Source organism: Octopus sinensis, linkage group LG23 (assembly GCF_006345805.1).
Source record: "Octopus sinensis linkage group LG23, ASM634580v1, whole genome shotgun sequence".
Lineage (NCBI taxonomy): Eukaryota > Metazoa > Mollusca > Cephalopoda > Octopoda > Octopodidae > Octopus > Octopus sinensis.
Genome location: NC_043019.1, coordinates 32,350,108 through 32,365,828, shown reverse-complemented (window position 1 = coordinate 32,365,828; position 15,721 = coordinate 32,350,108). Strand labels below are relative to the sequence as shown.

Genomic DNA, 15,721 nt, shown 5'->3' with positions numbered 1-15,721 from the left:
CAAATTGGATTTCAATTAAGATAAGCCTAACCATATTCTTTCCTTCCAACAGAGGGGAAATCAGGCAAGCAGGAAGAGAAAAAGAGAAATGAATACATACATACACACACACATATATATATATAAAGGAAGTGGGGTAGACTAAGTAGTTACAGGAAAAATAGCTACAACTGGCATGACAAATGAACAGAACAGCTTCTGGCCATTCCATTAATCCAACACACCTACAAATACAACACTAATATAACCCTTTGGCATGCAGATTACTCTGTCAAATGTAATGCTCTGAATTGATCATACATTATTTCATAGCTTTGGGATTTTAATAACGTGATTGTTTGTCTTCAGAATGACGTTGTAAGTCATGTGTGAGAGGTTGGATCTGGCCAGTTTTTTTAACATAATGCAAGTAGAATACTTGAGCAGGATATTGCTGGTTTAATTAAACTTTTCGCATTCACAAACACACACACACAATTCATATATCTATATATATGTATATTATAGGAGCAGGAGTGGCTGTGTGGTAAGTAGCTTGCCTACTAGCCACATGGTTCCAGGTTCAGTTCCACTGTGTGGCACATTGGGCAAGTGTCTTCCATTATAGACTCGGGCTGACCAAAGCCTTTTGAGTGGATTTGGTAGATGGAAACTGAAAGAAGCCTGTCACACATATATATATATATATATATATATATATCTGTATGTTTGTGTGTCTGTGTTTGTTCCCCCAATATTGCTTGACAACCAACGCTGGTGTGTTTATGCCCCTGTAACTTAACAGTTCGGCAAAGGAGACTGATACAATAAGTACTAGGCTTACAAAGAATAAGTCCCAGGGTCGATTTGCTCGACTAAATGCGTTGCTGTAGTATGGTCGCAGTCAAATGACAGAAACAAGCAAAAGAATAAACGAACACACACCTTGGGCCGACCAAAGCCTTGTGAGTGGATTTGGTAGACGGAAACTGAAAGAAGCCCATCATATATATATATATATATATGTGTGTGTTTGTCTCCCCAACATCGCTTGACAACCGATGCTGGTGTGTTTACGTCCCCATAACTTAGCGGTTCGGCAAAAGAGACTGATAGAATAAGTACTAGGGCTTACAAAGAATAAGTCCTGGGGTCGATTTGCTCGACTAAAAGGCGGTGCTCCAGCATGGCTGCAGTCAAATGACTGAAACAAGTAAAAGAGTAAAAGAACATATATATATATATATATATACACACATACATGTGTAACATACGAATGTGTAAATAAACAAGAAAAGGACACACAACAACAGTAAAATTACTCTGGCCATAACTCATGGGTTTATCCGGATTAAAATTGTTAGAAAGAGTGGCAGTGGAGGGGAAGAAGGTGGTGGTGGTGTTTGTATGTACAGGAAACATATGGTTGCCAACTGTGAGTATTACAACCAGCTGACTATAGCTTGTGTCTGTGTGTGTATGTGTAGATATATATGTATGTGTGTCAGTATGTATACATGCACATAGATGTGTGTATATATACACACATATATACATACACACATACACGCACACAAACACACACTTATGTGTATATACACTCATATAGGTACAAACATGCATATACACACACATGCGTATATAGACTCACATGAACAAACATGCATATACATACACACATATACACTCTCAGAACATTATTAAATGAAATCTACTAGTATTGCACAACTGCAATGAAAACGTGTTTGATGTTGATGATGACAACACCGGCAACGATGACGATGATGATGATGAGGAGAAGAGAAGAGAAGAGGAGCACGAAGATTATTTTTATTAGCACTGTGGTGACATTAAGCGATGGAGAATGGGGGAAACATTTATTTTTCCAATCATCATAATTATTATTCTAATAATAACGATGGCAATCATCGCTCGTTATGATTGCAGTGGCGGCAGATATGTATGGTCGTGCTTGGTGCTAAGTCGCAAATAGTATGTGCAAAATTTATTTTTCTAATCTTCATAACCACCACCACTGCTGCCGTACCAATTGTTATTTTCATTGCTGCTGATGGTGGTGAGGATAATAATGGTGGTAGCGGTGGTGGTGCTAAGTAATAAGGAATGGTTGGTGCAAATATATTTGTGGAAGCATTCCTATCAAGAATGAATGAACTCTTGCATTTATAATAAGGAGAGAAATAGAGAGGGAAAGAGAAAGGAATAAATAGGCCCCTTCACCCCTGACAAGGGTACCTGCTCCTCTCTTGTACCACCACCACCATCATCATCGTCGTCATCATCATCATCACTACCAACACTTCCTTCCTTGCAAATTAAATGTAGAGATAGAGCAAGAGCAAAGCAGAGAAAGAAGGCAGTTTTTACACACACACGTGTGTTTGTGTGTTTTAATATTACGTTTGAGCATAGCATCACTAATAAATCTGGTGTAGAACTCAATACATGAGAAGCTACTGAAAAGTTCCTGGCTTTATTTAACCCTTTTAGCATTTAAACCGGCCATATCCGGCCAGAAGTATTCTGCCTGTTTTATGTTCAAACTGGCCAGATCTGGTCTCTCACACCAACCCTACAATATCGTTTTTAAAAATTAACAGTTACCTCATCAAAATCTCACAGTTACGAGATTAATGAATAATTAGTTCAAAACAATGTGAATAAAAAAGGATTAACTTTGGCGGAATAATGCGAACACTAAAGGGTTAAGAGGACACCATCACTGGTTATCAAGTGGTGGTGGTGGTGGGGAAAAACAGGAAGAAAGACACACACATATACACACATACAAGGGGCTTCTTCCAGTTTCTGTCTACGAAATCCACTCACAAGGTTTTCGGTGAACCCTAATAATAATAATAATCTGTTCTACTATAGGCACAAGGCCTGAAGTTGGGAGAAGGGAGCTAGGCAATTATACCGACCCCAGTGCGCAACTGGTACAACTAGTGCATTTCGCCCCCTTTATTCTTTTATTTGTTTCAGTCATTTGACTGTGGCCATGCTGGAGCACCGCCTTTAGTACTTATTCTATGGGTCGCTTTTGCCGAACCGCTAAGTTACGGGGATGTAAACACACCAGCATCGGTTGTCAAGCGATGTTGGGGGGACAAACACAGACACACACACACATAGATATATACATATACATATATACGACGGGCTTCTTACAGTTTCCGTCTACCAAATCCACTCACAAGGCTTTGGTCGGCCCGAGGCTATAGCAGAAGACACTTACTTGCCCAAAGTGCCACGCAGTGGAACTGAACCCGGAACCATATGGTTGGTAAGCAAGCTACTTACCACACAGCCACTCCTGAGCCTTATCTTCTACTTTTAATAATCTTTTCTACTATAGGCACAAAGTTTGAAATTTTGTGGGGAATGGGGATAGTTGATTACATCGACCCCAGTATTCAACTGGTACTTATTTCATAGACCCTTAAAGGACGAAAGGCAAAATTGACCTTGGCAGAATTTGAACTCAGAACGAAATGCTGCTAAGTATTTTGGCCAGTGTGCTAACAATTCTGCCAGCTCACCACCTGAATAATTAATGTTTTCTAATTTTGGCACAAGGCCAGCAATTTAAAAGAGAGGAGATCAGTTGATGACATCAACCCTAATTGTTAACTACTACTTTATTACATCAATCTTAGAGGGATGAAGGGCAAAGCCAATGTTGGCAGGATTTGAACTCAGAATGTAGCAAACCAAAAGTATCACAAAGCATTTCTTCTGATGCTCTAACGATACTGCCAGCTCGCTACCATAAAAATAAAACTGACAATTTTAAAACTATTAACAATTTTAAGTTATTAAACTTGCTTTCAATTGTCATTGTCATATAATATTTAGAAGAGAGAAAAAGAAAGGAAATATATAAAAAAAAAAAACTATTATATTATTTGGTCTGTATACAACTGATTAATTTTATTGCAAAATCAAATATCTACAACTATGAAACCCTTCAAGTAAATAAAATTAATAAATTGAAAAAACTGAAGACAAGGTCACACTACTGCTACCACCACACCACTGTCCTTCAATGCCGGAGAGCTGCACCAGGTTCTAGTCTGATAAGGCTTGGTTCCGATAGCTGGATGCTCTTCCTAATGTAGGCTAAAGATCCCCTTTGGTCATGAATGACCATGAGATGGCACCTAGAAAGTTCCCCTCCAAGGTGCAAGTCTGGGTAAAGTTGTTTATGGAAATGCATACCAGCCTCCCCTCTCCAAGCCACTGATGTTACCCAAGGGAAAGGCAAAGGGGCCGATACAGCTTGGCACCTGTGATGTCACAACTCATTTCTACAGCTGTGTGAATTGGAGGAATGTGAAAATAAAGTGTCTTGCTCAAGAACACAATACATTGCCCGGTCCAGGAATCAAACTCACTACCTCATGATTGTGAGCCTGACGCTCTAACCACTGAGCCATGTACCTTTGAGTGCCAGAAGATTTCAACATGATACTGGCACGAGTGCCTTTACACAGCAGCACCGGCATAACTGCTTTTTACCTGGCACCAACACAGGACCCTTGAAGGCCAATTCTCTTCACCAGGAAGAGCATTCTTAACACTTCGGCTGCGAAGGATGGGTCTTCTCGAGTACAGCAAGGTGCCAGATATCTCGGTCTTTTGTCATCTCCCCCCGAAAGCTTCAGTGTTGTGAAGTCGTCCATCGAAAAGAAAATTGTTGCCACGGTTACATGGAAGAAAATAAGAACAACAGTGAAAGTAAAACGAAGGTACTCTTAACGAAAAATTTTCAGCATGAATGGGTTAATAGATTCCACCAAATGGAATGAATAGGTTGCTTACATGGTAGAATGGTTCAGAAGTTTTTTTTTTTTTTTTTTTATGAACCAAGACCATGTGATCTTGTGTTCAGGCCTGCTGCATGACAATTTCAGCAAGTGTCTTGTCTTCTACTAGCGCCCTCCCTACCCAGGACCGACCAATGGTTTGCGAATAAATTTGGTACATGGAGACTGTGAAGAAGCCCCTCATACGATGACATGAAAACGAGTGCTTTTATGCCCCATGAGTCCATATGAGAAGTCTTCCAATGGTGAGCCTGAATCTTTTATACTCTGGGCACAAGGCCCGAATTCAGAGTGGGGCAAGGGCTAGTCGATTAGGTCGACTCCAGTATGCAACTGGTACTTAATTTATTGATCCCCAAAAGGATGAAAGGCAAATTCCACCTTGGCGGAATTTGAACTCAATGTAAAGACATGAAATACCACTAAGCATTTTGCCCGGCGTGCTAACAATTCTGCCAGCTCGCCACCTTAAAGCTTCTTACCACACAGCCAAGCCTGTGCCTACACATACATACACACACACATATATATATACATACATACATATATACATATATATACATACATACATATACATACATACACATACATACATACATATATATATACATCATCGTTTAGCGTCCGTTTTCCATGCTAGCATGGGTTGGATGGATACATACATACATACATACATATACATACATATATATATATATATATATATAATGCATCTATACACACACACACACACACATATATATATATATATATAAAATACACACCTATATACACATATATACAACACATGACTACAGATATTTGTGCAGTGTGTATGTATGCACAGACACGTACACATGTACACACTTATGTACACAAGTGTATGCCTACTGAGGAAATTACACACAGCTGTCAGAGTGGAGTGGAGGAGATCAGGGAGAGAGAGAGAGAGGCCTTGACAAATTAAAAACCCTGGAATGATAAGAGCTGACAACACACACACACATACGCGCGCGCACACACACACACTCTCTCTCTCTCTCTCTCTCTTACTGTATCCTCAAGGGAAGGAACAGGATGGAAGGCAATACAACAACAAGAATAATAATAATAATAATAATAATAATAATAATAATAATGATAATGATGATGATAATATAAGCCCAGTGTTGCTAAGTATTTTAACTAGCAGACTCCTTCCCTCCCAGTTGTACATGTTAGGAATAGGAGCGGAGGAGGAGGAAAGGATAGCTGTGGTGGTCATCTAACAGACACATCAGTGTAGATGGTGGGGGGGGGCGTGAGAGATAAAGAGAGAGAGAGAGTTGTATATACCTGCCCCACATGTATATCAAGAGTACATCCTACTGCCTTATATACTCTTTTACTTTTTTCAGTCATTTGACTGCGGCCATGCTGGAGCACTGCCTTTAATCGAGCAAATCGACCCCGGGACTTATTCTTTTGTAAGCCCAGTACTTATTCTATCGGTATCTTTTGCCGAACCACTAAGTAACGGGGACATAAATACACCAGCATCGGTTGTCAAGCAATGCTAGGGGGACAAACACAGACACACAAACACATACATGCATATATATATATGTATACATATATACGACGGGCTTCTTTCAGTTTCCGTCTACCAAATCCACTCACAAGGCTTTGGTCGGCCCGAGGCTATAGTAGAAGACACTTGCCCAAGGTGCCACGCAGTGGGACTGAACCCGGAACCATGTGGTTGGTAAACAAGCTACTTACCACACAGCCACTCCTATGCCTAATATATATATTATATGTAGAAAAAATACAATCTGGGAAAGAACATAAAACCTTTAGAAGATGATACAAAAACCACGGGATAGGACATAGGACATTCGAAGCCTTCAATTTTCAGATGGAACTGAAAAATCTACTCGAAATCAAATTCGATGACTGGCATTCCTGCTAGTGGAGTGCATATATATATATATATAGTACACCACATGGTGGTCACTCTCTTATATTTATGTATAAAATGTGTCGTAATCCGGGTTTTTTATGCACTAAGCCACTTGGTGGTAAATGGATGTGCTATTAAATTAGTACCCAATTTTCTCACCCTTATCGGTTGATTATATATATATATATATACACACACACACACATATTGTCCACCATATGGTCACTAATGTGACACACGTACACACGGGTATATGCATACAAAACACAGGTATTTATTTATATACATACGCACAGACATATATCTACATACACACACACATGTGTGTCTTCATATATGTACACACGCATATATTTGCATATAAACACACGTGTGGGTTCTTTAACTAGCAGATAGACATTGACATACACACACACGAATTTATATACAAACACACACACATTTAAAAGTATTTTCTTTAATTCTTTAACTAGTAGAAATTCACACACACACACAACACAGAGGCTATAGCCAGCTGTAGGTTCTGCTTTCATCCTACAGACACATACACACACACCTAGACACTTCCACAGCATTAACAATAAAACAGACCCTCATTCCCTTTTCACCATCAAACCAAAACTACACATTCCAATGGCAAATATTCCAGATTCATACCCACACAACTAACTATCCCAAAGCAATGCCCCTCCCACCCACCTAGGGCTACTTTACATACCACCCCACTCACCACCACCACCATCATACAGGCAGTAGTCTCCCTACATCACTAATCCCAACATTAGCCAACAAGGGGGCTTCTACATAGTCACATGGCATGCTAGAAATAGTAGCTTAGTTAAAAATCTCTGAAATCACACACTATAATACAAATATATGCATGTATGAATATATATATATATTCATACATACATACATACACGCACATATATATTTATGAGTGTGTCTGACACCCTTTCTTGGTCTATGTCCCCACAACTTGGTGGTTCAGGAAATATGACCCTATAAAATAAGTACAAGTCTTAAAAAAGTAAGTACTGGGGTCAATTTCATTTGACTAAAAAAAAAACAAAAAAAACTTCAAGGTGGTGCTCCAGCATGGCCCCAGTCCAATGACTAAAACAAATGATAAATGACAATACCAAAAAAATACTGGGATGGTCATGGCTAGATTGTCCATTCAGGGTTGATCCCATTGAGAGGTGGGGGTGTATGTGTTAAATAACAGTTTTTCCCCCCCATCAGAGAAACCTCTACACCAACCAACACCTCCCAGCTTTGACCTTCCAATGACCACTATCATCACTGTCCTACTTTATAAGCCACCACAGTAGCCAACAGCCAGCCTTGAACCCCCACCCCACCTCCTCTCTCCATCAGACATGGATGGACACCATAGCTGGTGCCACTGTCACCACCAATACAATGGACAGACTACATACACTACATACCACTACCCTGACCATGAACACCACCTACACCCTAAAGGGCTAACACCACCAGTTCCAAAAACACTACCATCTTCAGGATCACCAAATACAATCACCCCTACAATACAAACAAACCCCAGCACTACCACCACCACCTCTAACGTTTCCTCCAACATTACTTGCCAGGCCAACACTATTTGGCCACACTGTTACAATGGACAATACCAACACCACCACCACTGGCCGAAAACTCAACACCATGACCACTAACACTACTACGACCCTTACATTACAATCGTCTCCACCACCAGACCACTAACACTACTACAACCCTTACATTACAATCGTCTCCACCACCAGACCACTAACACTACTACAACCCTTACATTACAATCGTCTCCACCACCAGACCACTAACACTACTACAACCCTTACATTACAATCGTCTCCACCACCAGACCACTAACACTACTACAACCCTTACATTACAATCGTCTCCACCACCAGACCACTAACACTACTACAACCCTTACATTACAATCGTCTCCACCACTAACACTACTACAACCCTTACATTACAATCGTCTCCACCGCCAGACCACTAACACTACTACGACCCTTACATTACAATCGTCTCCACCACCAGACCACTAACACTACTACAACCCTTACATTACAATCGTCTCCACCACCAGACCACTAACACTACTACGACCCTTACATTACAATCGTCTCCACCACCAGACCACTAACACTACTATGACCCTTACATTACAATCATCTCCACCCCCCCCCCTTACAATGCAAACATGCTCTAATACCAACACCACCCTCGCCATTAGCCCAACACCATCACCACCATCTCTAGGACCACTAACAACACTACCACCCCTAGTTCCACTATCACCCCTACAACACATGCAGTATGTCCTGCCTTCCTCCCATCCCACAACAACACAATCATTTCTCTATCTGCCTCCTCGCCAACAGTCATCATATGTATTTATTATTAAACAAGCTGATTACAATAGCAGTGGCAGCCCGGAAATTGAAAGATAACTGCAGATAATGGGAGATGATTACTAACTGTTTTAATGCAACGGCAACGATGGCTGGCGATGACAACAACAACAAGAAAAAGATCAAACACTCAGAAAGAGCTAGAAAAAATAATAAAAGATAGTACAAAAAAACTAAGAAAAAAAAGGAGAGGAAAATGTCATCAGACATTACAGCCTCTCTTTATTTGTATACATGAACTTCCTTCACTATCAAGCTCCCTCAACAATTAATGAACCAGGATGAACAAAAAGCAAAACAAAATAAAACCCAAAAAGAACAAAAAAACAAAACACAGGAATTCCTTTTAAATTATAAACTATTTCCTCTTTACAAGAAATGTCTAACTTCATAAAATGGTTGAATTTAGCTTAATTGATTTATCTCATGTTATGTGCCATGCTGACAATTCCAAAGAAGGATTCAATAGAGCTGTATCGGCCCCTTTGCCTTTCCCTTGGGTAACATCAGTGGCATGGAAAGGGGAGGCTGGTATGCATGGGTGACTGCTGGCCTTCCATAAACAACCTTACCCAGACTTGCGCCTTGGAGGGGAACTTTCTAGGTGCCATCCCATGGTCATTCATGACTATACCAAGGCTGGAAACTTTTATGATCTTTATAATGTGTAGAAAAAAAAAATATGAGTATGCTTGTACACCTTTACTCTTTGATGTAAATTTTAAATTTTAATGATGCAAAACTCAGGAATACAGGCATTACATATATATATATATATATATATATGTATGTATGTATTTGATATTTGTGTTTGTCCCTCCCACCACCATCACTTGACAACTGAAGTAGGTGTGTTTAGGTCCCCATAAATTAGCAGTTTGGCAAAGAGGAACCAATAGAATAAGTACTAGGCTCACAAAGAATAAGTCCTGGGGTTGATTTGTTCGACTAAAGGTGGTGCTCCAGCATGGTCGCATTCAAATAAGTACTGGCAATAATTTGTAAACCTAAGTCCATCAAGGTAATGCTCCAGCCTGGCTGCAGTCCGATGACTTAAGCAATGATTTCAAGGCAGTTCCCCAGCATGGCTGCAGTCCAATGCTTGAAACCGGGAAATGATAAAAGATATATTCTTTCTTTTTCTTTCCTATGGAATTCCCAACTGAATAATTTCAAGAACTTGTTTCAAGGAAATGATGACCACCCATCACAAGGGTTTAATTGTGTATGTGTCTTATACATACACAAGTTAATTTATGCATTATCACAAACAATATATGTGTGTGTGTGTGTGCGTAAAGATAAAAAAAAATTCCAATGTTAAATACATACTTGTGGCAGGAGTGTGCATGTGAGTGAGCTGACACTTCAAAGTTACACCTAAGGCCTAAGTGTTCCAACAATCAGCACTCAGAGAGAGCTGGTTTAGTTATCAGTTACTTCAACATTATAGCTCTTGAAGACTGAGTTTACACACATACATACAGGACTAACATACATATAAATGTATATGTATGTATACATATATGTGTGTATATATAAATTTAAAATAATAAGGGTGAAAAATTGAATATTAATTTGATTAATATCAGTTTAAAACCAGTGGTCTAGCATATTGAAAAATCTGAAGTTTCAGAAAAAATAATATTACATACATATATTGGCGTTAGGAAGGGCATCCTGGCGTTAGGAAGGGCATACTGGTGTTAGGAAGGGCATCCAGCTGTAGAAACACTGCCAGATCAGACTGGAGCCTGGTGCAGCCTTCTGGCTTCCCAGATCCCCAGTCGAACCGTCCAACCCATGCTAGCATGGAGAACGGACGTTAAACGATGATGATGATGACATATAAGAGGGGTTGACCTGTAAGTGGACATTCATTATGCTAGAAGAAGACCAACTATCTATGGTCTTACCATGGTAAGACCATAGTGGATCTTCTTCTAGCATAATGGATGTCCACATACAAGTCATCCGTCTTATATGTATGTGTGTATACATATTTCTTATATAACTTAGGTTTCGGCCAGTATAGGCCAGGCCATGTCTAACTTAATGGCACCACCTGGTGAAGTCTTTTAGATTGTGATTCACACCTAAGTCATATATGGGACACCATGGCCCACTCTAGCAAAGGGTTATTATCGTTGGAAACATATCTGGGTGTAGAATGTGAGTCTGGGATTTTTTCGGAAAAATTTGTCCAGAGAACTTTTTAAATTTATTGGATTATGGGATCTGTTTCTGTTTTGATGTATTTTGGTATAATATCAAAGAGAGCTGGACCGGTCGAGGTAAAGTAGTTGTGTTGTAAAAATAAATCTATATATATATATATGTGTGTGTGTATATACATATATATATAGAAATATGTATATATGTATATCTGTAAATATATATGCATGTGTGTATGTGTGTGTGCAAATGTAGGCATAAAAACACTAAGTTAGGAGGTACGAGAGATGAATATAACTTTATCTTTTACTAGTTTCAGTCATTAGACTATGGCCATGCTGGGGCACCGTGTTGAATTTCCTATTTCTTCTAGTCAAATGAATCGACTCCAGTACTTATTTTACCGGTCCACTCTGGCATCCTAACACCCGCCAAAACAGTCACAGAAATCTGGTGCAGGCTTCTGCCTGGCTGATTCTTGTGAAACCATCCTACCCATGGACAAAGTTTTCATTTCAAACACGTCAAATTGTTCCAAATATACTCAAAATGTTACAGAAAGAAATATGTAAAATCCTTCAAAAATAAAAAAAAACGAATATAAAATGCAAATATGCACACATGCATACATACATGTATTCATGGACATACATATGTGAGCAATAAATCAATGGAAGACCTACCTTTCCATATCTTTGTGCATATGTACTTGTGAGAAGAGAGTGGAAAATGATAATGGTTTCGTCCAAATCCCATACGAAGACCCTCTCTAAATCAGATTCTGGTCCAGGAGAAGGGTTATTTTGTCGACGACCACCTCGAGGTGGTCTGGGTCGCCCTGTCGAAATAAAACATCAATAAATGAAAAGAACTAAGACACAGGATAGAGGGGACAAGAAATGGAAAACGGTGGGCAAATGAGAGAATTGGAAGGCAAAGATAAAGGACTGCTATGATGCATGAAAAATGATTTAATGATATATATATATCTGAATATGTATATATATGAATATCCATATATATATATATATAGTCATGGGCAAAAGTCTGGAACATTTTTTAAAAAATTAAAACTGTTTTGCCCAAGCACAATTTGATTCAAATATATATAATGTATATATTTGGGTATTCAATACAAAATTTTTCAAATTTTCAAACCTATGTTCCAAATTTTCAGTCACAACTATATATATATATATATATATATATATATATATATATATATATATATATATAGTGATCTATACAACATAGATATTTAAAGAGACACACACACATATATAAATACATAACATAAACACACGTAAATACATATGCATATATATATATACACACACACACACACAATATAAATATATGTATATGTATAGAAAACAAAAGCTAGAGACACATATGAGGGAACAACAAGCAGGTGTATTTGATGCTTAGGAAAAATGGAAAAGTCTTTAATGTTTTGAGCCTATGCTCTTTGATAGAGAGTGATGAGAGGAAATATATATATATGTATATATATATATATATATATATATATAGAGAGAGAGAGAGAGAGAGAAACATATGATGGCCTTCTTTCAGTTCCTGTCTACCAAATCCATGCACAAGGCTTTGGTTGGCCAGGGGCTATAGTAGAAGACATTTTGTCAAAAGTGTCCTACAGTGGGACTGAACCCAAAACCAAGTGGTTAGGAAACAAACTTCTTAACAGCACATCCACACCCGAGCCCTTGTATACATATACTCTTTACTCTTTTCAGTCATTTGACTGTGGCCATGCTGGAGCACTGCTTTTAGTCGAGCAAATCGACCCCAGGACTTATTCTTTTTAAGCCTAGTACTTATTCTATTGGTCTCTTTTTTGCCGAACCGCTAAGTTACGGGGACGTAAACACACCAGCATCGATTGTCAAACAATGTTGTGGGGACAAACACAGACACACAAACACATACATATATACGACGGGCTTCTTTCAGTTTCCATCTACCAAATCCATTCACAAGGCTTTGGTCGGCCTGAGTCTATAGTAGAAGACATTTGCCCAAGGTGCCATGCAGTAGGACTGAACCCGGAACGATGTGGTTGGTAAGCAAGCTACTTACCACACAGTCACTCTTGCTCCTACATATAATATATACATATATATATATCATAAATACTGTTACATTTACTCTCTATGTCATAACCCGCAATACAACAAAGTATGGTAGTAGCTAAATAACTGAAGTGGAAGCAGACAGGACTATGAGAAACTTCATGGAACTTTAGACTAAAAAGTAGCAATTGTACATCTCTTTCTACACATAAAATACACAATATATACATTTATTCCTGTACATGCATGCACATTTATATATATATATACATATATAATGTATGTATATCAGGTCATTAAGAATGAAATGTCTGACTTTGAAATTTTATTTTATTTTATTTTATTTCAACAGAAAGCAATGCAGTTGATTAAAGTATGCAACTAAATTATCAACAAAATTTTGCCATTTTCTCAGTAGCTTATTTATGTTTCCAGCGAAGAATTCTGGAGAGTAAGAGGTGATGAAATTACGAAAGGTTTGATTTTGCATCTTCTTCAGGTTTGAAGATTTTTCTTAGCAAAAAGTTGTCTAACGCCTGGAAAATGTGATAGTCAGCTGGTGCAAGGTCTTGTGAATATGGTGGATGACAGAGTACTTCCAAGTTCAGTTCCTGTAACTTGAATAGAGTTCTTTGTGCAACGTATGGTTCAGTATTGTCTTGCAAGAGAATTGGCCTGTCTCTCTATTGACCAATCTCAATTGTTTAATTGCAAGTTCACTCATCATTTCATCCAATTGGTTGATGTATACATCCGATGTTAATTGACTTACCAGGTCTCATGATGCTGTAGTGGATGACACCAGCGCTGGACCACCAAACAGACACCATTAGCTTCCTTTGGTGAACATTTTTATTTGGATTCTGTTTGAGCACTTCCTATCCAACCACCATGCAGAATACTTGCTATTGTTGAAGGGAATCCATTTTCCATTACATGTAACAATATGATGCAAAAATGGCTTTTATGCTGACTGCAATGAACAACAAGTTTCAAGATGACGTGTCATTTGATGCTTATTCAGTTTGTGTGGTACCCACTTGTCCAACTTCTTTACCTTGCTAATTTGTTTCAGCTAGTCCAATACAGTTTGAATCGAAACATCAAACCTCGCTGCTAACTCACACATAGTTTGAGATGTATCTGCTACCACAACAGTTTCCAGCTCATCATTATCCACCTTGGTATCAGGTCTACCACGGGGCTGATTTTCAAGAGTGAAGTCACCAGACCGGCGGAACTTCTCAAGCCATCGACGTACAGTGCGCTCATTTGCCATATCTTCACCAAACACCTCATTGTGAGCTGTTCTGAGCTGTCTGGGATTACACTGGTTCCACGACAGAATGCATATTTGTAAACAACACAAATTTCTTATCTATATCCTTGGGTTCACAAAAATTGATTTACAAGATAAAACTCAAAATATAACCAGACACCATGAATTGCATTTCGAAAATTAATGATGTAACTCTTCAATGTTGCAAAACAAAAGAATTTTCGGAATAAAACTTTAGAGTTAACGACTGTCAAACTTGGGGCATATGAAAATTGAAAATTTCAGTTTTAATGACCTGATATAAGTACTTAATATATATAATTTCCATGCACTTAATATGTAAGTACACACGTACTTAATATATTTACACTTATATATATACTTACATATCATGAACACATATATATCATTTACATTTATATATATATATACTCTTTTACTTGTTTCAGTCATTTGACTGCAGCCATGCTGGAGCACCGCCTTTAGTCGAGCAAATTAACCCCGGGATTTATTCTTTGTAAGCCCAGTACTTATTCTATCGGTCTCTTTTGCCGAACCGCTAAGTAACGGGGACATAAACACACCAGCATCAGTTGTCAAGCAATGCTAGGGGGACAAACACAGAAACACAAACGCATACATATATACGACAGGCTTCTTTCAGTTTCTGTCTACCAAATCCACTCACAAGGCATTGGTCGGCCCGGGGCTATAGCAGAAGACACTTGCCCAAGATGCCACGCAGTGGGACTGAACCCGGAACCATGTGGTTGGTTAGCAAGCTACTTACCACACAGCCACTCCTGTGCCTATATATATACATATACACTCATATATCACATACACACGCATATATATATGTATTCACACAAGGGATCTGGTTTTACTGCTTTATCTTGAATTTCAGTTACTAGGTTCTGAGAGTCAGTGACACTATTTCTTTGTATTTTAGGAAGCAATCATTAGGACCATGTAAC

General features: G+C 38.7%; 1 protein-coding gene across 8 annotated transcripts in view; it reads right to left on the bottom strand.

Annotated features, from left to right (window-relative positions):
* Positions 1 to 15,721, bottom strand: part of LOC115223373 (eyes absent homolog 1) — a 441,365-nt gene that overhangs the window by 33,158 nt on the left and 392,486 nt on the right. For 5 of the 8 annotated variants that reach the window (XM_036512562.1, XM_029793869.2, XM_036512567.1 and 2 more), the window contains one exon: positions 12,059 to 12,213. In XM_036512562.1, the coding sequence (XP_036368455.1) occupies positions 12,059 to 12,213 (155 nt within the window). The remainder of the gene's footprint in view (positions 1 to 12,058; positions 12,214 to 15,721) is intronic. The other 3 variants (XM_036512564.1, XM_036512566.1, XM_036512568.1) reach the window with 1 other exon arrangement.